The sequence below is a fragment of the Trichosurus vulpecula genome, chromosome 2, assembly GCF_011100635.1.
Source record: "Trichosurus vulpecula isolate mTriVul1 chromosome 2, mTriVul1.pri, whole genome shotgun sequence".
Taxonomy (NCBI): domain Eukaryota; kingdom Metazoa; phylum Chordata; class Mammalia; order Diprotodontia; family Phalangeridae; genus Trichosurus; species Trichosurus vulpecula.
Window position 1 is genome coordinate 88874934 of NC_050574.1, and position 27414 is coordinate 88902347.

General features: G+C 40.7%; 1 protein-coding gene across 4 annotated transcripts in view; it reads right to left on the reverse strand.

Annotated features, from left to right (window-relative positions):
- The window catches only part of NUMA1 (nuclear mitotic apparatus protein 1), a 100754-nt gene that overhangs the window by 18031 nt on the left and 55309 nt on the right, over positions 1 to 27414 (reverse strand). For all 4 annotated transcript variants that reach the window (XM_036743264.1, XM_036743265.1, XM_036743263.1 and 1 more), the window contains exons 3-13: positions 14198 to 14283; positions 8869 to 8948; positions 5769 to 5851; positions 4909 to 4989; positions 3640 to 3727; positions 3021 to 3147; positions 2349 to 2506; positions 1722 to 1839; positions 1489 to 1606; positions 1000 to 1140; positions 322 to 444 (exon numbers count right to left, since the gene is read on the reverse strand). In XM_036743264.1, the coding sequence (XP_036599159.1) occupies positions 322 to 444; positions 1000 to 1140; positions 1489 to 1606; positions 1722 to 1839; positions 2349 to 2506; positions 3021 to 3147; positions 3640 to 3727; positions 4909 to 4989; positions 5769 to 5851; positions 8869 to 8948; positions 14198 to 14283 (1203 nt within the window). The remainder of the gene's footprint in view (positions 1 to 321; positions 445 to 999; positions 1141 to 1488; positions 1607 to 1721; positions 1840 to 2348; positions 2507 to 3020; positions 3148 to 3639; positions 3728 to 4908; positions 4990 to 5768; positions 5852 to 8868; positions 8949 to 14197; positions 14284 to 27414) is intronic.

A 27414-nucleotide genomic window follows, 5' to 3' on the forward strand; every position in this document is an offset into this window, starting at 1 on the left:
ATGTGAGTTTCCTGAATCCAAACCCAGCGCTTTTTTCTATACCATGCCATCTCTCCATGTGATCTTTTCAGAACTCCTCTTCTTAGAGGTAGTTTATAGGAACATGTAGAGAGGCAGCCATTAACAGAAGTAGTAACTGCGAGCTTTGAGGGTTCTGAGTATCCATCTCTAGGCTCCCTTTCTGGGCACTAGAGAAACAGACAAATGAATTGCCTCCAGTTCAATCCCAACCACACTGCTAAGACCCCAGAGTCGAAGGCATGAGCCTGGAATACAGGGTCTTATCTTGAAGCCTCATCAGCCACGTCACCATCTCTCTACCTGCAAGATGTCGCCCAACACCTCTCCCTTCTCTTGGGATGGATTCTTCCCAACCTGTGCCAGCTGCTCTTCCAACTGTGAGATTTTTCCCTGGAGGATTTCATTCTTCTCTTCTAGGCATTTCTAGGAAAGAAACAAGATACCAAAATGAGCAAAGAAGTAGCATAGTCAGGTGCCACAGAACAGTCCCTTGAGACTCTCAATTCCCTTAGCCTCATACCTGAATAGTCAAAGATCAATCATGTAAACCTGCTTATACGACAGATGTGGTAACAAATTTCAGCTGGTAAACCTGGGAAGAAACATCCTTAGAGAGCTGGAGCTATGATCAGTCCAGCCAACTCCTGCACTAAGGGCTTTGTTACTCTATAACACTCTATAGCAGAAGCCCTGACCATAGCCTACCCACCTCCTCAGACTGCTCTCCTGGCCACCTACCATTACTTCTGCATGAAAAAAATCTCAATAACCTCAGGTCCTTTATTCTTTATGGATCACACAAAGGAATCATTCTCATCCTTGCATAAAACTAAAATAAAAATTAAAGGCTCAGAAGAGGACAACTGGCAAATTCAACTACAGATGTGCTGGCTTCTCATCAGGTGCCTAGGAAAAGATGTTGAACAAAGTCCTTGGTCTGCACTTCTCTGGGAAATGTTGTGATTTTGGTGATACTACCTTGTCTTGCAGGGTTGTGCTGAGTTCTGTCTCCAAGTGAGCTTGTTTCTCCCTCCATTCCTTTGTGGAGCTGTTGTGTTCTTCGGTCTGATCATTGAGAGCTTCCTGTAGCTGCAGCAGATGGCTGGCAAAATCCCGAAGCTAAGACAGACAGATAAAAAGAATTTTCCAAATCTCCTAGGATCTAGACTAGCCATTTTTTATCCTGGTCCAACATCCCCTACTCCCCTACCCCGCCCAGAACAGAACATTTCCACACTCCAATCACAACCCTAATTCAGTTCCTACATATCAGAATTTGATACTTTCTAGAAGCTAAGGAGCAATGAATCATAGGAGACTGGGGAACAGGCAAGGCCAAAGTATCTCACTGGAGAGATACAGGCTATCTTATGACCCATCTATCCTGTTCTAGAAGCATCACAGCTAGCTGCCTCATGGAAAGTCATGGTACCTCACCAACATGGTACAACGCCCAAAGCCACACACCTTGAAAGAAAGGTCCCCATTCTCCTCAGATAGCTGGTCAATCTTGCGTTCCATCTGGCCCTTCTCAGTCTTCAAGTCCTGACACTGTTTCAAGGATTCGTGTAATCGTATGCTCAAACTGGAAGAAGAGGAGAATAGTGAGAGCGAGCTCATTTCCTACCTCTGACCGCCAGACTGTGGCCCAGAGTAAGCTGGATGTGGCAGGAGGAAGGGGGTCAAGGTATGATAAATACCTTTCATTCTTGCCCCGCAATTCTTCTAGCTCTTTCGACTCCATGGATCCTGTGGCCTGCTTCTCATTCAGGAGAGCTAAGCGATCAATACGCTGCTGCATCATGGAGATCTGTGTGTCTGCCAGGATTGGAGGAGGTAAGAAGAGATGCTCAGAGGCAGGATCCCAAATGAGGTGCTTTTTAATGCAGCACGGGAAGGTGTGTGTTAGGGGATGGGTAGCACTGGGAGTGGCAAGGGGGTATTTAGTCTAAGGTCCAACTGAAGACAGGGAAATGACAGATGAGGAGAAAGGGCAGGAAGAGGGGCCCTCCCAGGAAACCAACCTCACCACTCTCTTAACTGGGCTACTTCCCACAATCTGGTAGAGACTAGAAAGCCAAAGTCACAGGACTGACCTCCAAAAAAGTCAAAGCCCCGTGGCTCACCTGCCCTCTTCTCTGCACGAACCCAGAGAGCTGGGGACAGCCGAGGGGAGGAGATGGCCTGATTGTGGGGAGAGATGAAGAGGACGCTGAGGGGACATTTCCCAGGTAAGCCCAGTACTCCCTCGGGGTAGGGACCCAATATAGCAGCCCTCTGTGAGGGGAGGAGATGGCAGCCTTGTATCTGCTGGCCTAGCTACTCACCCTTCTCAGCCAGAAGCTGACAGCTTTTGGCTAACTCCAGCTCCAACTCATCACGGCTGGCCCGTTCGTCTGCCAGCTGTTTCTTCAACCGTCTCATCTGGAACTGGGGGGTCTGAAGGATATCACCCATTGGAGAAGCAGGAGACCCTGACAAGAAGCTGAGGAAGATGTCCCAGGAACCCCAAATCAGAACATCAGATGTCAAGGCTGGAGGAGCCACCCACATCCCAGGAAAGGCAGAGATCAAGTATATCAAACACCAAGACATGATTTTGGGCACCTAGGTTCTATTCTTAGAACGACTCTGAGGCAAATCTCATTTTCTGGCTTTTATTTTCTTTATAGAATGGGAAAAAGACTCCCACATGTTTTATGAGGAAAAAGAAAACTGCCACAAATCAGTTAAATTTCTAGGAAAGAAGGGTTGATTGACAGTCACTCACTCATACATTCATTTATTTCATTCCTTCAACCATTCAGTTTTGGCCCAACATATCCCTGCACTCACTTCCCTGATTGGAATTGAGTAAGGTAAAGTTATGCTGCCCACTGAGCTGCAGGATGTGGAGAACATAGTCAAAAGAAAAGGGTTCTTGGGTCAGTTAATGGCTCAACTTCTGGGATGCAAAGATGCCAGGGTTAGAAGTGAAAAGAACATGCCCTAGGACTCACTTGTTCAGGCCTGATGAGGAGCCAATCTTCTGCAGTTCCAAGAATCGAACTTCCTTCTTGGCTTGTTGGGGAGGCACTGGAGAAAGCTCATCAGAGCTGGTGCTGGGACTACTGGAAGGGAGAGGAGCTGAGTGGGGAGGAAACACACAAAAGTTAATGACAGGTTAGGTTGGTTCAAAGGAACAACCTATTTGTGACCAAGCAAAAGACAACATTAATCAATTCACCAAACACAAAACACAGAACAACTTGGAGTTTTGCCATCAGAGGGAATAGAATGTTTAAGCCAATTCAAGCATGGTGACTGATCTCAGTTTCTTAGCTAAGATGTAAACTGACTGAAAAGGGACATTAGGGTAACTTCTGGGGCAGGACTGATGGAGGCAATGAACTGGCTATCAGGGACATACTTAAATGGATAAAACAACCAGCTGAAAACTAGCTAAACTGCTGCTGATACAAAGAAGCAAAAGAGCCTTAGGGATTGGGGAGCCATGTGAATCGCATGAATCTCTCTCTAATACTCCGAGAACACAGCCGAAACTCAGACTGAAGAGATCCTTGTTTATGCCCTTGGCAAGCTCTGGACTCTGAAGCGTGTAGATCAAAGCCTGCTCACCTTTCTGTAGGAAACTCTTTATGCCGTCATTCAGACTCAGCCCATCTTCATGATCCAGCACAAATTTAAGGATGGCAGCCAACTCCGCCTGGAAGACAGAGATGGAACAGAAAGAGAATGTATACCCAGGTACGGGGAACACAAATAAGGGCTGTAGCTACCCTAATTATTTTCCTCTCCCCATTTCCCAGCTGAAGACAGTAAAAGGTAGCCTGTGACTCAGTTCACTACAAACTTCAGGCAATCTGCCCTTCCTGACTGGATTCCTCTCCTGTACAATGATTCCAGGAAGTTTCACTCTCAAGCTTGTGCTTTATCTTTCTCCTCCATGGGCCTCCTAGCCAACCTCTGATGTTGAGTACATACCTTTTTCTTCTCTCCCTCTACAGGTAAGGAACCATGAAACACTACACTACGTTACTGTTCTTGGATGGGGTGAGTCAGGTGACTCCTCCAGAGTTCCACTCACCATCTCTGTAACTTTCTAGACCAAAGTGCTCCTTTCTGGCTACCATTTGCCTATGTGTGGCAACACCCCTTAGAATTAAAGCTCTTTCAAGGCAAGGACCATCTTGGCTTTTGTATTTGTATCCCTAGTGTTTCAGCACAGTGCTTAACACATAGTAAGCATTTTTTTGTATTTTTTTTTCATTCCTTCAAAGGAATCCAGGAAAAAAAAATTAAAGTTTCTTTGAACTTCTTTTGCTTTTGAAGGAAGGAAGGAAAGAAGTTCTACGTGAGATTCCAGGGGACAGGTAGCTGACAAGTAGGAGGTGGGGGTGAGAATCAGAAAAGACATTTTAATTGGGATATAAAGGACACACAGGCAGGAATTCAACAGGCAGGGCAGAATAGAGGCCATCTCAGGCACAGGAAAAAATATAAACAATGGCACTGGGGACAGGGAGCACTGTGCATTCAGAGAGATAGAAAGTAGACCAATTCAGCTAAGCAGAAGGTTTGTGGGGGAATAATAGAGAAGTAAGACTAGAAGGTTAACGTGGCACCATGACAGGGCATGTCAGAATCCTGTTCTGGGAACCACGTCCATTCACTCCACCATGAAAGGAGGCCAGAGGGCCAACAGCACACAAGAAAGGAATGGCAACAACAGCCCCAGAGCAACAGAATAGTGGAAGAAAGAGGTCATGGTTTTGTCAGCCCATACTTCTGAAGAGAAGATTCAGATTAAAAAATGGGGAGAGCTAACGATGAAGCCGAGGGCTCCAACATCAGGCCAGCATGGGGTGCGGAGAAACAAGGGCTTACCTGGATTTTGTAGTCAAATTGGTTCCAGTCCCTCAGGCTTTTGGAACTCATGGTGGAGTGGTACAAGAGTAACATGATCACCTAGAATCAGTTATGAAGACAAGCTCTTAGTCACCCTTCCCAGTGCTCCCAACTTGGATCTCTATATCCATTTACACACTTTAGCCACACCAACACCCAGCGGCACTACCTGTGTATCTGCCTGCCTTACTGGAACTAAAGTGAGGGGAAGAGTCTTGTTCTACATTCCCCAGCCAATGAGATGGACCAGCAGGGCACTCGTGAGTCAACAAACACTAAGCATCTGTGATTGGGAGGATCCTACGTCAGCATGCATCACATGTCCAGATAATTTCAGGCCAAAGGCTGTGAGAAAGGGGTCTGAGGCATGCTGCATACCACAATTTAATTAAGCATTGCTGTCCCACCTAGAACACATGCTTATCTTCACCTTCCAGAAGAAAAGCAATAGAAGTTAAGAGCCTAGATGGAGATAAATAGACCTAAATTAAAACTGGAAGGTGACACTGCCCTAATTCTCAAATAAGGTCTACCTGCTGGCTCCTTCCTATTTCCTGTTTCTCAGATGCCTGACACAGGGATAAGTTAATACAATCCCTGAGCAGAAAGGAGTCTTCACGGATTGTGTGTAAAAACAAATGAAGCTGCATCTACTCCAAACTTTCTTTTCCCACCTTCTCCGAGCAGGTGAACATCTAAACCAGCCAAAGCAGGTAGACGTTTACACTTCGCTTATTTTTGAGAACAGAGTGTCCACGACATCTCTGTATGTGGGACTAAAGGCCTAAGAGGTCCAGTCTTACTTCACCCCACACACAAATGTATGTACCACTAGTTACCTTGGCCAACTCCAGCTCCTCCCCATCTTCTAGCTTCTGCACAGACACTAGGTTCTCTGAGGAGGACTGATGTTTGCGGTTCTCTATGATGACAAAAAGCAGGAAAAAGGCATGAATGAGTATACCCTAAATCCTGCCTAAGGAAATGCTAGCTAGATTTAAGATAAACTTCTACACCTTTGGGAGACATGAAAATTTTGCCCCCTGTGTGTTTATGACCTGTCAGAAGCTTCAAGTCATTATTGTAATGCATTTGACATTGAAAAAAAAATCAACATCTCCATGTTACAGAAAGTAAAATTAAAAGTACATGCATTTGTAGTAACAGCTTGCTCCCACATCTTTTGACCCCCAGATCACTGTTCTGTTTTATATTTAATAAAAAGTAATATCCCCAAGTGTTCCTCTCTGTCCTACCCCTGTCCAACATGTGAGTATGTTGTATCTCAAGTAACTACCTACTCTGCCTGACCTCTGTTTTTTATTGATTCATTCACCAGCCAATGCTCATTGGCTGGCAGATTGGCAATCACAGCTGCAGTGACAACACTCATCTTCCCTGCTTAATGTTGCAGGGTTAGCTAGGGAAGATAGCTGACCTGGGGAGGGGAGGAAGAGAAAAGGAAGAGCGGGGTGATAGTGTCTATTTTGGCCTGGAACAGTCCTAATTAGTCATTCCTTGTTTCTATAAAAGCAATCTAAGACTTCTATAAAAGACAGATTATAAAGTTATAACAGAACAGGTTATTTATTCTTATCTGCCCAGAATTCTAGAAAGGCCCTGAGACCTAAATCCTTTATACTACCATCCATCTCTTCCTCCTTTTATTCCATATCCGAGGATAGACAGTCTTTCTTTTTGTTGAGGCTGACCTCTTCTCCCATGCCCTTGATTCCATTTCCTTCTACCTCTCTTCCAGGAGCTTGCTCCACCTATTTCCTCTCTCTCTTTTTATTTTGAACCTTTGTCTATCTAATGGCTCTGTTCATGAAACATATAAACATACAGAAGTCAACCATTCTTTAAAAAATCATTTGAGCCTACTCTGCCCTCTAAAGCTCCAATCCTATATCTCCTTCCCCTTTTACTGCTCAAATCCTTGCAATCAATGTCTACACTCCCTGCCTTCATTTCCATTTCCTTATCAACAGCTAGCATTTGTCTCCCATTCAATTCTCAAGTTACTTGCAGTCTGACTTCTAATTGCACAAATGGGACTGCTTTCTCTTCAAGATTACCAAAAAGCTCTTCATTCAAATGGCTTTTTCTCAATCCCTATCCTATTCGTGACCTCTCTGCAGCTTGACACCATCAACTACCCCTCTCTTCTCCTGTATCCTTTCTTCTCTCTGCTTTTTTTGTGGCAATGTTCTCTCCTAGTTTTTCTCCTACCTTTTGGATTGATTTTTCATGCTCTCTTTCACTGGATCATCCATTTCTCATCATTGTAGAGTAGATGCCTCCTAAGGACCTGGGCATTCTTCCCTTCTGTATTCTCTTCCCAGATTATCATGGTTTAATGACATCTCTAAACAAGTGACTTCTCAATCCACATATCCTGTTTTTAATATTTTCTTAACTTTAGTCTTTAATTTTCAACTGCCAGCCACATAACTCCTAATGGAGAATGCATTAATAGCTGAAACATTAATGTGTCCAAAAAAGACTCTTTCATCATTTCCCCAAACCTGCCTTTTTTTAGAAACAACTGCAATCATTTTTCAATTCTACTGCCTCATCTCTCACATCCACTGCCTTTTCCCTACGGCCATGGCCACCACCCTAGCCAAAGCCATTACTCCCTCTCTTCTGGATTACAATAGCAGATTCCTAATTAGTTTTTCTGCTTAGAGCCTTTGTACTCCAAATGATTCTCGCCACGGCTGACAAATCATCTTCTGAAAATAAAAAGTATGGCCGTGTCGCTCCTCTCCTTTTCAAAAAACTTCAGTGGCTTCTCATCATCACTAGGATAAAATAGCAATGCTTTGCCTTGGCACTGAAGCCCCTCCACAGCCAAGCCTTATTCACACTAGCCACATTCCAGACAAGCAAGAACAGGAGGTGCTCCTGGTGTATGACACTACATATCCTATTCCTCTGCCAAGAAAGCCTTTTGCCCTCCACAGCCTCTGCTTCCTTCCAAGCCCTTCTTGAGGGTTACTTTCTCTGATATCTCCCAGTTGCAAGTGATCATCTCCTCTTCAAATGAATATAGGATGTCTCTCTAGTAGACTGTCCTGAGACACGTGTACTCTGAGGGAGTGCAGGGACTGTTGTGTTCTTGTTTTTCTACCTCCTGGACCCAGCACAGCACCTTAAATATAGTAGGCACCTAATAAATACCTACATTTAGTGTATAAATTCAGTTGTTGAACTGAATTGACTTCAATCAGTAGAAACGGTGTGTTGTAATGGAAAGTGCTTTGGCCCTGGAGTCACAGGTCCTGGATTGGAGTCCTGGCTCTGATATTTATTGGCCTGTAACCCCGGGGCAAGTTAGGTAATATCTCTGAACCTCAATTTCTTTGGCTACAAAATTGGAATTACAATACTTGCACTCCCTACTTAACAGAGTGGTTTTGAAGAACATTGTTTGTACCTTAAAGGTATTACAGAAATAGGAGTTATCTTACTGTTTTTACTTTTTCAAAATCTTCACCTATGCCAGTTCACCATCCCCACAACCTTGTAAGGAAAGGAAAGCAGCTATCCCCCACTTTTTACAGGAGAAGAAAGTGAGGTTCAGGAGGCGAAACAGAAGCAATATGCTAAAGCGTCTGTACAATTTTTATATCCAAGGAAGGAAGGAGAGACATGAGTCTTTAATTCCCCCCCCTCCCTCCTCAGGGCTGAGAAAGAAGGAAAGCCATGCATAGTGTGACATGCTGCCTCAGACAGACTCACGAAACACAAGGTTCTCTTTAGCCATGGTGGCTGTGGGATCATAGTTGGCACTGTCTTACTTATTCCCCTTACAAAAAAGGCCAGGCCTTCTTCTTTCTCCAAGGGCCCCTGTGACCTCACCTTCTGGCTCCCTGGTCCCCAAGGGGTAAGAAAATGAAACTCCTTCCCCAGCAAGATGGGAAAGATGCTTACTCTGCAGAAAGTTGGAGATGAAGTTGAATCTGTCCAGCAGAGGCTGCTGCAGGATCTGTTGCCCTTCTTCAGTGCCATGGCTAGAAAGAGAGGATGTATTAAGACGAGACAAGATAACTGCTCCATTCATCCCCAAACATATCCCCCCAAGTTCTGCCCTGCATGAGGCCTAGAGTCCCACAGGTAGGCCAGACCTGTACTTCTTTCTGGGAAACAGAATAAGAAACAAATGTGCCTACTATTCACAGCCTTCTTACTTTCCTTATCTAGTGTTTGCTTCTGTACAAAGAAGGAAGGATGAGGGATGAAGTAATGAGTTCTCCATCACTGGAGTTCTTCAAGGAAAGGCTGGATGGCCACTCTTTAAGGATGTTAGAGTCAAAGTGCTGTTGGAGCTAAGCGAGATACTCTCTAAGGTCCCTTCCAGATAGAAGTCTTTAAGACATTTAATGATCTGGGGAAGGCCGAGGCCAGATGTAGTCTATCTCCCAATATGGGAAAGCTTAGTGGAATATTAGATCTACTCAAGTCATTTCCCTGCTCAAAAGTCTTCAGTGGCTCACTACTGTCTATCGTAAAAATCTTATGCTTGGTTCTCAGAGACCTCTACAATCTGGTACCATCCTACCTTTCCAGTCTTATCTCATATCGGTCGCTCCAAAATCCAGTCAAAATGTGCAATTCTCTACCTTTTCAAATACCTGCACTTTGATGAGTTTGCATATACTATCGCCTATGCTCCAAATGCCCTATGTCTTGCTCTTTACCTACTAAACTTCCTATACATCTTTTAAACTCCAACTCAAATACCACTTATCCCAGGAAGCTTTTGTCACAAACCTTTGGATCTTTGTTTTCTCATGTACTTAGGGTCACTACTCATGTAATATTATATATTATGACTATCTGTAGTGGCACCTTATTCAGCTACTGGACTCTAACCTCCCTGAGGAGACTGTGCTTCATCAAACCTTACATTTCTCCAAATCCTCAACCTAGGGCTCTATAAATAGTACGCATTTAGTGGTCATGGTTTGTTTGCAATTCTCAGGATTCCAGAGAAACAGAAGAAGCAAGAATGGAAAAGGTGAAAACAGATGAGAGGAGGAGGAATGAGTGGAAATCTGGGCCAATGACTCTTGAAGGGCTACAGAAGAAAGGACAAGATGTTAGAAAGTCCTGGACATAGCTAAGGATAACAATGAATGGGGGCTGTGGAGATACTGAGATGTGACCAACAACTGAAAATGACTATACAGAGAAGAGGAGAAAATCTCTGAAAAGACAGAGCAGAGTTCACCACTGAATAAGGCTGAAGGCAAACAGAATCTGTGAAAAGCCCAAGGACTTACATGTTTTACAAGAACTTGGGTATAAGAACAATTAATCTCTCACTGTCTCTGGTATTTGTTTAACAAGCTGCACAAAACAGGAACAAAGCGAACCACGACAGGGAAGTCAGCAGAGGGAGCTCTCAAATCAAAGTAAAAGTCAACAGCTTTGCAGACCACAACAGATAAAAGGAACAAAAGTTTGGCTTTAAAATTCAACAAAATCCTTCCTGCTAGTTCCTGCCTTAATGACTTTTACACGTTTACCTACCCCAACTTAGAAGGCCTCTTTCCTCCCATCTAAATACTAAATAATCCCATCCTTCAAGGCCAAGCTCAAACCCCAGGAAGCCCCTTCTTTTCTTCTATGACGCCTCCAGGATGCCAGCCCCAGTCCTATTTCCTGGGTCTGAATTACTGCATCATAATCAGTCACAAAGTTTAATATTTAAACATTTTCTAACAGTTTAACGCACTTTAGGCTGTCAGCTTCTGGCAGGCACAGATCATATCTTATGTATCTTTGTATTCCCCACCATGTCTAGCACAGTGCTTACGCAGACATACCTACTGGCTGGCAGACCTGCAATAGTCTACACTATGAACAGAGGGGCAAGAAAATGTGACTAGTTAACTGTCACCACTTGGTCCCCTGGCAGAGCTCATCAGTCAATCTTCACTGCCTTGGCCACAATAAACATCTCAAAGCTGTCTAGTTTGTCACCTCACTGTTTTTAAAATAAAGTTTGAACTTGTCATCCCAAGAAGCAGCAAAGACTGGATTTTAGGTAATGCAGACCCATGTTCATTCCTCCTTAGCTTGTGAGCTTTCACATACTGAATAAGCTTTTTACACCCAGAAACAAGCCCTGCTTTATTCCTACAACTCTTTCTCTTATGACATCTTAATATCTCATAGATGGAAGGGATCCCTGAGGTTATGTAGTCCAACCTGTACCTGAAAAGAAATTCCCTTTACAACACCCCGACTCTGCCTGATGACTTCTTGTGCTGGGAACTCACTACTGCCGCTGGTCCCAGGCCAAGCAGAATAAATTTAATCCCTTTTCCACGTGACAGTCTTGGTTAAAAGATGGCGATCGTGTTCCCCCAAGACTTTTCTTCTTTAAAAACAAAAATTATCTTAATTTCCATTGATGTAAACAAGGGCATGACAAAAGAATGATGAGTTTTCAAAATGAAAAACCAAAACAGAAATTATAAATTATATAGTCTGTAAACTTCTATTTACAGATTAGCTCCACCCACCTCACAGAACCTAGAATGCTCTTGTTTTCTGGATCATTTTTTAGCTTCAAACATGGATTTCTGGCTGGTATTGTTGCCCCTATATACACAGGTAGTCAACCTGTACTTGTTCTTTTGGGTCTACTTTTTTCACACTAAGTCTTTGCTATTTCTTTGGAACAGCCACAGTGGGCCTCTCCTCTGTGCCCTTTTCATTCTTCCTCATGTACACTGGTGGAGTTCTCAGCTTCCTATTCTCAAAAGGACACAGTAGGTACTTTATGTTTTCCTTAATTCTTCATAAGGAAGAGGTTAGAGCAGAACATCCCTAATATTTTTCCTTACATTTCAGTCCCTGCGAAAGGGTTTCCAGTGGGATGCTATGTATATATGTATCAACCTATATACATACATATATAAACTACTGGTTAAAAGACTGTGCTCATGTGGACACCACAATCTGTGCCCTAATTATCTGTTATTTAAATCAGTCTTAAATAATTTCTTTCTCTCGCCTGTGTCTTAAGTAAGCCTTGATCTGGACAAAATAGGATTTGGGGATGAAGGGAGGAAAAAGAGCCCTGGGTGGGTTGGGAAAATTTTTCATATGGAAAATAATATGATGCAAGCAGCACTTAGAAAAGAATAGCCTGACATCAATGTATGGACTGTATTAGAAGACAGAGAGAGGTGGTAGGTGAAAAGATTGCTTAGAAGGCTATTGCAGTAAAGGAGAAACAAAGTGGCAATGCCCTGGGCAGGGATTGTGAGCGGGGAAGACAAACAGGAAGGAGCAAATGAAAGACACTCAAAGAAGAATCAATAGGATTTGACCATTGCATGGCTGGGATTAGGGGTGAGGAGAGAGAGGAAGAAGAAAGAATCAAAAGTGACCGAGGTCTTGGGGAGTACACTGAAGTATCTCTGACCACAAGAACAGGGCCCGGGGCTAAGGCCAGTATACCCTGAAGTTTCACACAACTATAGAATCAGCCCTGAAAATCAGACTCTTATGAGAAGGCATGAGTGCTTAGTAGAAGAAGCCCAGGATTTGGAGTCAAGAATGTCTTTTCAAATCCCATCTCTGCATGTTACCTTAAGCAAGTCACTTAGTCTCTATGTACTTGTTTTTTCATTTGTAAAATAAGTTACACTAGATGACCTCTGTGGTTCCTTCCAATTTTAAATTTATGGTCCTATAAGCTCAGAAGGCATCTAGTCAAACTTATTCCTTCCTCGCTCATTTTCCCTCCTTTGCTCCCAATTCTTCTCTCTGAAGCCAAACAAAATAACTCAAATTCCAGTTCCACATATATGCCCTTCAGAATAGCTGTAGCCAGGAATCAGGATCTCTTAAGTTCTCTTTTCTAAGGTAAATATCTCCAGCTCCTTTAACTGATTCTTGCACAACCTAATGTCCTGTTAATTTCATCATCCTGTTCCCTTCTAAAGAATCTTCAGTTTGCCAACATTCTCTCTAAAAATGGCTCCATAACTGTATATGACTCTCTAGAAATGATATAACCAGGACAGAAGACACATGAGGACTTAGTCTAATTCCCAACTGCTCGCAGAATTGTTGGACCAATTCACAGCTCTTTCCATAGTATATTACTGTTCTTGTCTTTCCATAACCCCTCAAATAGTGACTTCCCATCTTCTGACAAACTTGCCAACTTTCTGGGTGTGAGGTGAAACCTAAAGAGTTGTTCTGATGTGCAGTTCTCTTAAAATCATATAGCTGTTTATATTTTGCAATTCTTTTGAAACTGTTTGTTCATCAATTTTGACCACATTCATTTGGGGATGGCTCTTGGTCATATAATGTGTTAGTTCCCTACATACTCTGGAAATCAGACTTCAAAGATATTTGATACAAAGCTTTTGTTCATGCAAAAGATTTTCCATTTTCATGTAAACAAAATTATCTATTACCTCCCTTTAAGTTTTGTTTGGTTAAGAATTCTCCCTCTAACCAAAGCTGTACCTGATCTGAATTTTTCCTGCTTTAAAAAAAAGTAGATACCTTTAATATTGAGGTTCTATATCTACTTTCAGCTTATTTTGTATGTGGCCTAAGATGTTGCTCTGAGCAAGATTTCTGCCAAACTGCTGGGAAAGAGCATTTGCAAAGTGGAAATCATTGCATACATGTCAGAGAAAGAAGATTCCTGGGATAATCAACCCTACACCAACCAGCCTCTTATGGCATCTCAGTCAAAAAGATCCCTAGATTTGGAATTAGAGGGTCTGGGATTGAATTATTGACTTAGAAAAGTTAGTATTATCTACATTTTAGCCTAAGGGCTGTTTGACACCTCTGGACTCTCTCAGGATCTCTACTCACACACCTCCCCCCCTTCCCCGCATCATCCCACTACAACTACCGAGTTGGGGCATCTAGGGAGCTCTGTAATGATCAAGAATTACCATTTGCATACCTACCCTCAAGGGTCAAGCATTTTAATCCCTCTTCCCCAGGTTTAGACTTTTAGAGATTAGTCAGCTAGTGTCTCCCAACCCTCAAATTTTCTTTTTGATGCTCAGCATCTCAAGATTCCTTTACCTGATCCCTGCACGGACCAATTTACTCTCTTCTAGTCACCCACTTATGGTCAACCAATGTTTGTCACATCTATCCCTTTAGGACACAGGCACTAGGGAAAGAGGGTCTCTTGGGCACTGTGTCCCCAATCCAGGAGTCCCTTTCTTCCCTTAAAGGTTACTGGAAGTGGGAGGTTCCTACTTACATGCGATTTATGATCTGGATGAAGATGTTGCAGTCTTGGAGCTCTAGCACTGATGTCACAGGTTCAGCAACCTGGAGGCTGTTCACCTGCAAGAAAGAGGAAAGCCAGATAAAGCAGCAGTCACTGGCACTTAGCAGAGCAGTCTCAAAGGTCAGACCTTACTTAGGCTTAGGGCTATGTGGAATGAGTGAAGACCTCTCATAAAAGGGGACAAATTAAATAAATAGAAATAAGTAGGATAGTGAGTCCCATTTCTCTACTTAGATATTTTCCTTCCTGTAAAGCCATTTCTCCTTTCTATACACCAAGCTAGTGACCAAAAGGCCCCTGAGGATAAGAATAGGACACCGGATATTCCCATCCTGTGTATTTACCTAAGGGCGAGAGGCCCAAAAGAAAGAAGGATAGAGGTGAATAAGTTAGCAACCATAAAATCCTCTGAGAATGAAGATAGGACACAGGATGCTCACCCCCTGTGTATTGACCCCAGGATAAGGGACCCTCGGCTCAGGAGAAGAATGGATGAAAAGCCTGAAAGCCAGGTGCAATGTAGATGTGCAAGACCAGTTAGGTATAAGAATGATGGGAGACAAAATGTAAGGGTGCTGGGGGATATCCGTCACAGATGTAAGGGTGATGGGAGGCATCGTTGCAGAAGCAAGGGTGGTGGGAAAGGCTAGTCTGCCACAGATGTGAAGATGAGGTAACCAACAACTGGCTTCTGCCTGTCACAGATAACCAAACCATTTGTTCATCGTCATTGTCATTAAGATAGATTTATCACTTCAGATTGATGGGAGAATGGGGATAAGAATGGTGGTAACGTTATGTCCGTCACTTGCTTGTCAAAAATAATTAAAACTTTGTTCTTTCCATTATCCCTGGGATAGATTTATCGCATCCAGATTGTACCCTCAAAGCTTACATCTTCAAGCTGAGAGGAAGGAGGTTGGGAGGGGGAATTGCAGTTAGGGACCTATATAAACACCCCAATTCTCTGTGCCCAGTGAGCTCTGACACTGAGAGGTGCCTGGAGTTGCCCTTTCCCATGGGATTGTAATAAATTTTCCTTTCTACTTTCACCTTGAGACACCTCTGTTTTAATTCTTTGATTCATAAATTTGTATCACACATAGGGCTTAGGTCAATGCTTACACCATTCTACTGACTACTGGGGCTGTGTGAACAGAAAGATGAGGACAGATGTGTGATATTGTGAAGGAAGAATCAAAAAGACTTGGCAAAAAACTGGATATGGGGGGGATGCCATATTTGATAGGCAGAAGGAACTGGTGATGTTTAACTTGCAAAATAGAAGACTAAGGGAAGACATGAAAACTCTCTTCAAGTATTTGAAGATCTATTATAGACATTAGATTTCTTCTGTTTGGCTCTATAGGAAGAACTATAGAAGCAAGGGGGAAAACTCACAGGGAAGTAAATTTAGTCTTCATGTAAAAAACAAAACACCTTAACTCCTAAGAGCTATGCAAAAGTGGAATGGGCTGCCTTGGATAGTGAGTTTCCCCTTCATTTGAAGTCTTCAAACAAAGGCTGAACATTTATTGGGGAATGTTATAGAGGAGATTCCTTCAGGAATAGGTAGAATTCCACAATAAGGAATGACAAGTATTTCTGCATATGTTTAATATATTTAAAGCCATTAGAGGTCATCTAGCCCAAACTCTTATTTGCTTTTATTTTTATAAATTTTATTGACACTGTTGCCATTTTAGTAACCTTCATTTCTGATTATTTCTCTCTCCCTTTCCCCACTTAGACATAACTTGTAACAAAGAACAAAGAGGAAAAAAAAAGTGTTCAGCAAAACCAATCAACTTATCAACTGTGTCTTGCAGTCTAACATTTCCACACCTATTGTCCCCACCTCTGCAAAGATGAGAGGGAAGTATATTTTTTCAACTTTTCACTGATCATAATACAAAGAATTCAGAGTTTAGAAGGATTTTTTTTTTCATTTACACTGTAGTCAGAAAGTTCTGAGTTTAATACTAGCTGTGTAACTTCTGCCAACCTCAGTTTCTTCATCTGTAAAACAGGGATAATAATAGCACCTACCTCCTAGAGTTATTGTAAGAATAAAGTAATAATTATAAAGTGCTTTGACAACTTTAAAGCACTGTGTAACTGAGAGGTATTAATATTATTATTAATCATGATGTATACTGTTTTTCTGCTTCTGCTTATTTCATTGTTTATGAGTTCATATTTTTTCCATGTTTCTGAATTCTTCTGAAAACTCGTAAGTCCCAGCCTCAGACACTTACTGGGCAAGTCACTTAACCTCTATTTCAGTTTTCTCAATTGTAAAATTAGGGATGATAAAAGCACTGCCCTCTCAGGGTTGTTGCGAGGATCAAGTAAGATAATACTTGCAAGGCACTTAGCAGAGTGCCTGGCACACAAGACACTAATGCTTATTTCTTTCCTCTTTCTTTCCCCTTCCTCCTCCATTTCATTCATGTAGCACAATCTGTTTAGCTATCCCTAATCAAAGGTGACTTACTTTGTTTCTAGTTGGTTGGGTTTTGTTTTTTTTTTTTTTTAACAATCATATCATTTTAAAGATGAGGAAACTATGGTCTGAAGAGGGGGAGGTTAGTCAGTCAGTAAACATTTATTAAGCATTTATTATTATCTATGTGTCAGGCACTGTGCTAAGCATTTGGGATACTAAGGTAAAAAACACTCCTTGCCCTCAAGAAGCTCACAGTCTAACTGGGGAGATGACAAACAATTACTTACAAACAAAATGTACTGGAAATAATCAACAGAGATAAGACATTAGAATTAAGAAAGATCGGGTAAGGATTCCTACTGAAGGTAGGGTTTTGGATGAAACTTAAAGGAAGCCAAGTAAGCCAGAAAGAGATAAGGGAGAGAATTCTAGGCATGGAGAGACTGCCAGTGGAGAGACTGGCGTTGAAAGACAGAATGCTTGCAAAGGAGGTCAGTCGCTGGATTGAATAGTATGTTGGAATAAGGGAGAAAAAAGAATAGAGGGAATAAGAAGAATGGAAAAGGAGGGGGGAGGTTATAAAGGGCTTTGAATACCACAGGATTTTATATTTGATCCTGGAGCTGATAAGGAGCCACTGGAATTTATTGAGTAAGGGGGTGACATGGTAAGACCTGCACTTTATAGAAAGATCACTTTGACAGTTGAGTAGAGGATGGACTAGAGTGGGGAAAGACTGGAGGCAGGCAGACTTACCCGTAGGCTACTGCAAAAGCCCAGGCATGAGCTGATGAGGGCCTGGACTAAGGTGGTAGCAGTGTCAGAGGTGAGAAGGGGGTATGTTGGAGAGACATGGTAAAGGTCAGAATGACAGGACTCGGTAAGAGACTAGATATGGAGGCAGGATAGGGGTGGGGCAGGGCAGTGCAAGTAATAAGTTGAAGATGACACCTGTTTTCAGCCTAGGTGACTAGGAAGTTGGTGGAACCCTCAAAAGTTATACCGTAAGTTCAGAAGAGAGAAAGATTTGGTGGGAAAAGTGAGTTCTGTTTTCAGATGTGTTGAATTTAAGATGTCCATGGAACATTTAGTTTAAGATGTCTATGGGACATCCAGTTCAAGATGTCTAATAGACAACTGGAGATGTAAAACTGGGGATCAGCAGAGCTATTAGGGCTGGCTAAGCAGATTTGAGAATCATCAACTTAGAGATGATAATTGTATCCAAGGGAGCTGAAGAGATTAGCCAGTGAAACAGTATAGAAGGGGATAAGAAGAGAGTCCAGGACTCTCTTCTTATGTGGCCCTCTAGGTCCTCAAGCGTGGCCCTCTGAATTTGTTCTGTTAAGTTTGGATTTGGTCAAAGGGCTGCACTTATGGACCCAGAGGGCCACATGTGGCCTCAAGGCTGCAGGTTCCCCATCCCTGTCCTATCAGAATGTAAGATCCTGGAGGAAGAGGGACAGGGGCAGTCATTCTTTTTGCTTGTATTTGCATCTAGCATCTAGAACAGTGCAGAGCACATAATGAACCCTTAATAAGCTTTGTCAACCTTAGTAGAATAGCAAAAATAATAATGATACTCAAGTCATTTCAGCCAAAATCATCAAAATCAATGGTCAAGTCTGCCTGCTGTTCAACTTACTGCTATATTTTGCCTTGTGGTGGATGCCCCCAATTGGCATGCTACTTAAGAACAAAAATAAAATACATATCCAGTTTAGAGTTTTCCCCAATATGCTTTCTTCATGTGACAAAGCAGGAACTTAATAATCACTGGCTAAGGATGCTGAAAAGGCTTTGGTATTGTCATATGGCTGCCTCATGGTGTAATGGAAGGTATAGGGGTCAGAGGAGCTGCCTGTATAACCTTAGTAAGTCACTTCTCCCAGATGTTGCACCAGCCCACTGCCATGCCCCTTGCCCTACGCCACGCACCCCACCTCCCCCCCACCACCATGAGGAGTTGGATTAAACTGCTTTCTAAGATTTCTTCTAGCTCTAAGCTCAGTGAAGTAGGGGAAGGAAGCAAGGCTTTCCTTACTGGATTTTCAGAGCTTTAGGATATTGTTTGTCTCAGGGGACAGAATATTATTCCAGACTATTTTGGACTTGTGGTTCATTGCTTTCTCATTTTGAATTTGCATTCATATAATTTTTTTAAAAAGAGTAAGAATGATAGCTCACATTTATGTAATTGTATATTACGCTAACCCTTAGGTTCCCTTAAGTTCTTCTTTGACCTACAGTTTTCTCATCTGTAAATTAGAGATAATACTACTTTTGTTATGTAACTCATGGGGCTTTTTTAAGGACAGTATTTTTTTAAACTCAAATTATATATTATACACACACACACAATCTCTTACATTATATCACTACCTCATTTGATCTTTTAAAAATTTTTTTCAATCAACAAAAAAAATCTCCTCCCACTCACCCACTAATAAAAAAAAAAAAAAGAAAAACCAGTATAACAAATATGCATAGTCAATCTTCACACCAACCCTATGAAGTAGGCAGGACAGAGATTACAATTTCCAGATGAGGAAACTAAGGCCGAAAGAGATTACAGTCATATGGCTAGTATGTAACAGAGCCAAGACTCAAAGAAACTATAACCTAATAGAATTCATCCCACCAAAAAAATTTATTAAGAACCCACACTCTTCCCCAGTACTGTTGAGGAGACAACCATCCTTCCAGAGACTCAGATTTACACCCTTATTGTCTCTTTGAATTTTCTTATACTTCCCATTCCCAATCAGCTGCTCAGTCCTGTTGATCTTACCTCTCCAAGAAGTCTTGCTTTCACCCACTTCTCCCTACTATGATGATGACAATAAAGCTATCACTGACACACTCATATGGCCATATCCTAGAGTTCAGGGTCTTATGACACCTCTTGCCCAGACCATGACAACAAATCTAAAAATTGAACTTCCTTTTACTCAAGTCCCTCCATACTTCATTTAATACTTCAAATCGTGGCCAAAGTTGTTAAGCACTCTCTGATCAAGTCTCTCTCCAACTCAGTAAGCTCTAGCGGCTCCATTAAGGTAAAATATAAACTGCTTGGTACGTAAAACCCTTAATAAGCAGGCCCATTAAATGTTATTTCCCTTTCTATACAGTCTAGCTGACTTTCTTGCTGGTCCTCACACGTAATATTCCTTCCTTCATGTCTTTGTACTGACTGTCCCCCGTATTTTGAGGGCACTCCCTTCTTCACCTCCCTAGCTTAGGATCCTTTTTCCTTCAAATCTCAGCTCAAGCACATCTTCCCTCTAATTACCAATGCTTCCCCTCAAAAAAAAAAATTACCTTGCACTTATTTTCTATTTATGTATACACACGTAAATGCCATTTGCCTAATATAACACTAGCTCTTTTCATCACAGACTATGTTCTTTTTGTCTTTGTACCCTCGGCACATATAAATATAATCAAGCATTAATAAATGCTTGACTGAGACAGTGTACTACACCATTGTGGTCAAAGTCAAAGGCCATTAAGCCATACATAAAGATCTCTGTACATACTGACTTCAAACACCATACCTTAACTTTACCTATGATTTATTGTATTTTTATACTTATTTTGTTGTTTTATTTGTTTTGCAATTGTCCCAATTACATTTTAATCTGGTTTGGGCCACACTCAAGAGTGATGCACGCCACATGCAGTCCCTGAATACATATTTGGCACCTCTGTACTAGGCAATGTGCTGAAAATATTGGGAGAGAGAAAGCTATATTCAATATATTTTTGTAAACTTTTACAAAATGTTTAATAAGTTCTGTGGCAACTAAGTCTCAATAGGCTATGCATAATCATTAAACTCATTTTTAGCAGCAGTAGACTCAAAACTCAATTGTTACATTTGGAATCAAAGGACCTATATTGGAATTCTTGCTCTATCACTTACCATTTGTGGAACATTATATAGCTACTTAAATTTCCCAGGTCCAACTTTTTTCAGCTCTAAAATGAGAGACCTCTATGGTTTCCTCTAGTTCTAAGGCTATGACCTATGAAACTGGGTCAAAATTTAATTGCTGAAAATGAAGAGTCACCAATGATATAGGCACCTAGCAGTGATGCCACCATAATCCATCTATTTTACAGGGATTTGCTAAGGGCTGAGAAATAAAAATTTATTGATGAGACTGAAATAACAATATAAATGGAATAACTCATATAAACATGGACTTATCAATTAAGCAACTTAAGTGATAATTCAGTTTAATAGTTTAATTTTATTATAAACAATATTAATCATCACTGCAGTTACTTCGGCTTCCTTTATACTTAAATAAATTTCAACACAGAAAGCCCTAATTTTTTAGTTGATTCCCTTAAGTCTCTGGTAAAGTCTTTCTTTGTACGTTCTGGTTTACTTTTCTGTTTATATGGTGGTAGTTAAGACTGTACCCCTTCTTTTGGTTCTGCTTTTTCTTCCCCCATTAAGAATTATTTCAAAAAGTTCCTTCCAGATCGCTTCATGATCCCCATACTGGCTGATCTTAACTGTATTCTCATATTCATTAGGAGACAATTTCACTAACCCACAATTCCCTATCATTGGTTCCTTTCAGGTATATTTGGGCATTTTTTGGTACAAATTTTTCTGAATAACTTAGTTAGCCAAACTAATATTCCCAAGGTATATTCCCAACAATGAAATTATTAGCTAAAAAATTTCTGCTAGTTTACAATTTCATTAACAATAAATAAATGTATCTGATTGTTTCTTACCTATCCCAACAGCAGTGTTTCACTGGGTTTTTTTCCTTTGTCAATTTGGTAGGTATGAGGTAATACTTCTGGGTTATGTTAGTTTGTATCTCTTGGATTATTAGTAAGATTGAATATTTTTTCCAAGTGTTTACCAACAATTTCTGTTTGCTCTTCTCCAAAATGATCACATCCCATGACCATTTATCCATTGGGGTAGGAAATTTTCTTGATAAAGTTACGTAAGTTCCTTACACATTTTATATGCCAGGTTTTTACTATATTTTCCCCATGTTTTCTTTTATTTCAGTACACTGTTCCTATGTTATGATAAATTCTCTTAGACTTTATTCTTTATTCTCTTTCTCTAAACAGTTCTACAGTTCTCATCTTACTTAAGCGGACCTAAAGTGATTTTTATTTAAGGTGAATTTTCCCCTACCCACCCATTTCACTTAGTTTATATAACACAGTCTATTAGCTTACACTTATGAGATGGTTCACTTTTCCCCTGAAGAACACGTTTGCTGCCAGGATCACTATTAACACAGGGAAGCAGTATCACTCACTGTCTGCAGACATGTGGGAACTTACTTAAGACATGCTTCTTAGCTCACAACACCATTTATGATGCCCACATAGTACAGCACCTGCTTTGAAGAATTTTCAAAATAAATTTCTGAAATGCAGATTTCTTTCAGAATAGAATTCTTTACACAAAGCCAAATTTGCATTATGGGAATTTATGTAAAACAAGAATATATGTGGATAGCTACAGGGAAATTGTCTATTTCACGTAACCAATAATTCTTTCTATTTAACAGAAACAAAGTTAACTTTTGATTGTTCTGTCTCGCCATTCTTTCTCAGTCTTTTCTGCTGGACCTATGTCCTATTCTCTTAATTGTGGTATATTCCAAAGCTCTATCCTAGGCCCTCTTCTCTTCTATCTCTAAGTGAACTCATCAGCTTCCATGGATTCAATTACCATTTCTATTCAGATGATTTTCAGATCTGTATGTTCACCTCTACTCTCTCTCATGAACTTGTCTCATGTCGCTAATTGCCTATAAAATATATTTCCAACTGGATGTTGCATAAGGAGCTCAACATAATAGATACATAATTTATAATCTTTCCTTCCAGAACCTTCCAAACCCACCCTTTTCCAAAATTTTCCTGTTTGTGGAGGATACTACCATCCTCCCATTCACTTGGGTTCATAACCCTAATGTCATCTTTAGATGACTCCTCAATTCTCCCTCACCCTACACATCCAACCAGTTGCTAAGTCTTTTTGATGCTACCTCTACATCTCCCATGCATCCCCTTCCTTCACTCACACCAACACCACTCATCCTAGTTCAAAGTCCTCATCAGCTCTTGCTTAGAGCTGCTGTATTAGCTTCCAAATTAGTCTAAATATTCTCTCCGCAATACATTGCTATATCACTAAGTGATGTCCCTAAAACACAGGTCTGACTAGGTCATTCCCTTGAGCAAGAAGTGCTCCAGTGGCAACCTACTGCCTTTTGGATCAATTACAATTTCAACTATTTGTTATTTAAAGCCCTTCCCAACCTGGCTCCAACCTACTACCTTCCCAGGTTTATACCCTATGGTCCAAGCAAGCCAGCCTTCTTTGTTGTTCTTCACATGTGATTTTCCATCTCTCATTTTTTTTTCCCTTTTGCACAGACTTTTTCCTATGCCTGAGATGCCCTTCATTATCACCTCAGCTCTTAAGAATGCTGAACAACCGTTAAAAGTTCAAGTCCAGACGATCTATAGGAGGTTCATCCAGACCCTCCCAGGGGGCCACTGTCTTCCTGCCCATTCCTAAAATGATTCTGTATCTATCTTATGTGTGTATAAATTAGTTTCCCATATTTGATAAGTTCCTTGAGGGTAGGTATTTCACCATTTGCTGTCTCTGTCTCTCCAGCATCTGGCACACAATAGGCAGTTTAAAAATGCTTGTTGTTTCAAATCCGGCCTCAGACACTTAACACATTTACTAGCTGTGTGACCTTGGGCAAGTCACTTAACCCCAATTGCCCTGCCTTCCCCCCTCCAAAAAAAAGAAATAATTAATTCAAAAGTAAGGAATCATTTGGGAATTTAGAAAGTCAGAAAGTGCCTTCAGTCAATGAATAGAAAAAGAAAAAGACAAATCATTGCAAAACCTGGTGTTTTAGGTTTCTTGTACTGCCCTAACTCAAAGTCTACTTTTGTTAAACATAATTAAGCTATACATTTAAAAATGAATCCTCCTATTGGCAAAACACATGTTTATTGCTAAAGAAAAATACCCAGAATGAGCTCCTTTTTTAAATTAAGACAATTTAGATATTTATCGTCTTTATTAACAGGGTTTCCCTCCTAAAACAACATAGCAAACAGCTCTCCAAACATCTGTTTAACTCTCTTCCTGGAACTCGCAAAATATCTGATTCATGTAATAACAACAGTAGCTCACGCTTCCATAAGAGGTTATGGTTTGCAAAGTATTCTCCTCACAATAGCCCTTTGAAGTATGTAGGCTAAATACTATCACCCCTATCAAAAAAAAAAAACAAAAAACGAAACTGAGTCTCAGAAAGGTCAAGAAACTATCCTAAGCTACTATATAATGGAGTTAAGGACTTGAACTCAGGTTTTGGCTGTAAGACCAATTTTCTGTCCACTCTACACAACACATTGCTAATTTTGTGAAATAAAATAATACAAATTTTTAATGGAGTTATAAATTTAATTACAAAACATACTCAAATGAACTGCACTGTGGAAAAAGCAAAGTCCTATTCCAAACCCTGAAGGCAATTTTAGTTCTCAAAAAGGACATAAGAGTAGAATAAAAAGTTGAAAATGTTTGAAAGATTTTGAGTACAGCGTCCATGTCTTCTGAGGACCAGCTAAGTAAGTTTGGAGACAAAAAGTGTGTGTGTATATATGCATGTGTACACACACACACACACACACATGCGCTCTCTCTCTCTCTCTCTCTCCCCCCCTCTCCCTCTAATGAAAAGGCTGTAATCTGTATTGTGGGAAGGTATACCCCCCCCAAAATATCAAAAGCTTTTCAAAGAATGAAGTAAGAACTGGAAGGCCTTTTAGACACCATTTGTTTCAGTCTCATTTGTATTACATATGAGGAAACTGAGGCCAAGAGATGGTCTGTGACTTGGCCCAAGGTCACACATTAAAGTGGCAAGCACAGGCCTATAACCCTGATCTCCCATATCACACATCCAAGTCTTACTCTCTCTGCCACATACCATACCCTTCCAAATTCACTGCAACTAAGACTAAAGAATGGCTTTGTTGTTCTCCCAAATCTCAACCCCCTCTAAGACTGATTACTTCCCATGCCAAATACACAGAATTGAGCAACCTCTGAAACAACTCTGAGTATTACATTTCTCTGAGTGCAAGAGAGAGGCACGAGGACAGAAAATATGAACTTTGACCTAAAACTAACCTGATTAATTCTTTCACTCTCTGAAGAATAAATTCTGTTTTCTTGAGACGACTGAATTAGATGATGATTTAAACCATCATCTAAGATAATCTGATTTATGTAAAATTCTACTACTGAAGAGTAATGAATATGCATTTCTTTCAAATCAAAATTGGCACATCACTATTTCCCTAAGGTCCTTCTCCCTCTATTTGCCGGGATTGGTGAGAGCAAAGGAGAGGGTACTGGACTTGAGAGCCTTGGCTGAGTGTTGTTGGGCAAGTTTAATCTCTCTAAGCCTCAATTTCCTCATTTATAAAATGGGAAAAATGACACATGCACTGGCTTCCACAGAGTTGTTGTGAGGAAAAGTATTTCTAAACCCTTAAAGAGACAAGAGCTTTTCAGTAAATGGCAAGCTCCAAGAAGGCAAGAATGATTCAGTGCCAACCACAGTACTATGAACAAAATGGGTAATCAAAAAAAATGGTTGTTTTGAACCAATTTTTACATATAAGGTCATCCGTTCCTAAGAAATTGTCACAGTATTATTAATAAAACCTTAGAGGTTTTATTACATACCAGTCTTATTTTTATCTGCCAAAACAACCAGCCAAAATCTTGTCCTACAAAAGTAGATGACAGAGAATACTAAGAAAAAGTCAATAGAAAAATTTTGAAGAAATGATGACAGGTGGCTAATTAAGATGACTTTGCTAGAGACACTGTCAGCCTATTTGTTTGAGGAAAATGGCCCCATTTCTGCAGGCCTCCAAAGGCAGATATGACCTCTTCTCCTAGCTCATTCTTCTACCTCCTAGAATGGTATGGGGAAATGATGAGCATCTCATTTACATGTAAATACCATATAGGCTTCTCTGCAGCACAGTTAAGGACTACCTGATTTCTACCCTTCCCATATCATTAAGGGACATGTATGTACCTACCTCATAGAACTGTCTTTGTACTGAAGTGGTAAGCCATGATTTACAAGTCTCACACACCATCTTTGGAAACCAATGATGGAAATATTTGGAAAAGACATCATTAACAGCTACAGTTGCAAATATGACTTCAGTAAACCAATCACAAGGTTGGCATAGAAGCCCTATATAGCAATTATGAGGGACTTCAATTATTTTGGTGCCTGTTACAGTCCTCCTTTTACTAAAAACAGAATAACTAATAATTTCATAGTCTGTCTTAATGATAATTTCACCCTTTAAAAGATGGAGGAATCAACAAGGAAAATTATTATTCTAGACCCAATTCTCACCAAGAAGGAAGAATTGATTCCTTGGGGAAAATTATAGGAATACTGATAATTAAGAAATGACTTTCTGATAAAGAAGGAAATCTGGGGATGGTATGATATGTATCCTAGATTTTTGGATAGCTGACTTCAAAGGATTAGAGAAAGGATAGGTAGAATTCCATTGACTAAAATTCTACAGAAGTCAGGAGGAATAGAAAGCTCTCCAAAATAAGACTGTGAAGCTATAAGAAACAGTCCAATGGAGAGGAAAAAGAAAAAATTATTCAAAGAGATCTATACAAATGTAAAGGGAATCCATCAAATCACTTAGATTTTTAAAAGACAGAAGAGGCAAAGGCAGATTTTAGAGGATAAATAGAAAAGTATGTCATCAACCACAATTCCAAAGGATTCATCATGCTATCCACTTTGAGATAGAAAAATGATAGACTCAGAGTACAGACTGAAGCATTGTGGTTTTTTTGGACATCACTAATGTGGGAATCTGTTTTGCTTGATTATATGTATTTGTAACAGGTAATGTTTTTCTTGCTTTCTCAATGGGTGGGGAAGAGGGCAGTGGGAAGGAGGGAATTAAGAATTGAAAATAAAATTGAATACAAAATTTTTAAAAATCATGATTCCATAAGAACTTTGTCAGGAACACCAAAGCTCAGAATGAATTGTGGCTGAGAAAAGATGAAGAACATCAAAAGAAGGGTACCCCCACCCCTAGAAATATCGGGGAAAAGACTACAAGATATAGGGGCAGCAAGATGGCGCAGTGAGTAGAACACCGGCCATGGAGTCAGGAGGACCTGAGTTCAAATCTGACTTCAGACACTTGACACACTAGCTTTGTGACCTTGGTCAAGTCACTGAACCCCAATTGCCTTGCCTTCCCCCTCCAAAAAAAAAGGGAAGATATGTGGATCCACAATAACAGATACAAGGAAGACACCAAGGCTATACATCTCTTATTCTCTTTCTACCATCATGGCCAAGGGGAATGATCTTTGGACTATAAAGGCCAGAGCAAAAATAGCCAATGGAGAGTTGAAACCCAAGATAAGCAGGGAGATGATAGGAAGAATTATAGCTGCCCTTAATGAATTCAAGTCACCAGGTCCAGATGAACTAGATCCTAGGGTTATGAAAGAATGAGAAGACATGACAGCTTTGCCACTATCAATAACCTCCGAAAAAATCAAAGGGACAGAGAACCATTTTCTAAATGCACATGCAAAAAAAAAAAAGAAAGAAGTTCTGAAGGAAGTACTGAC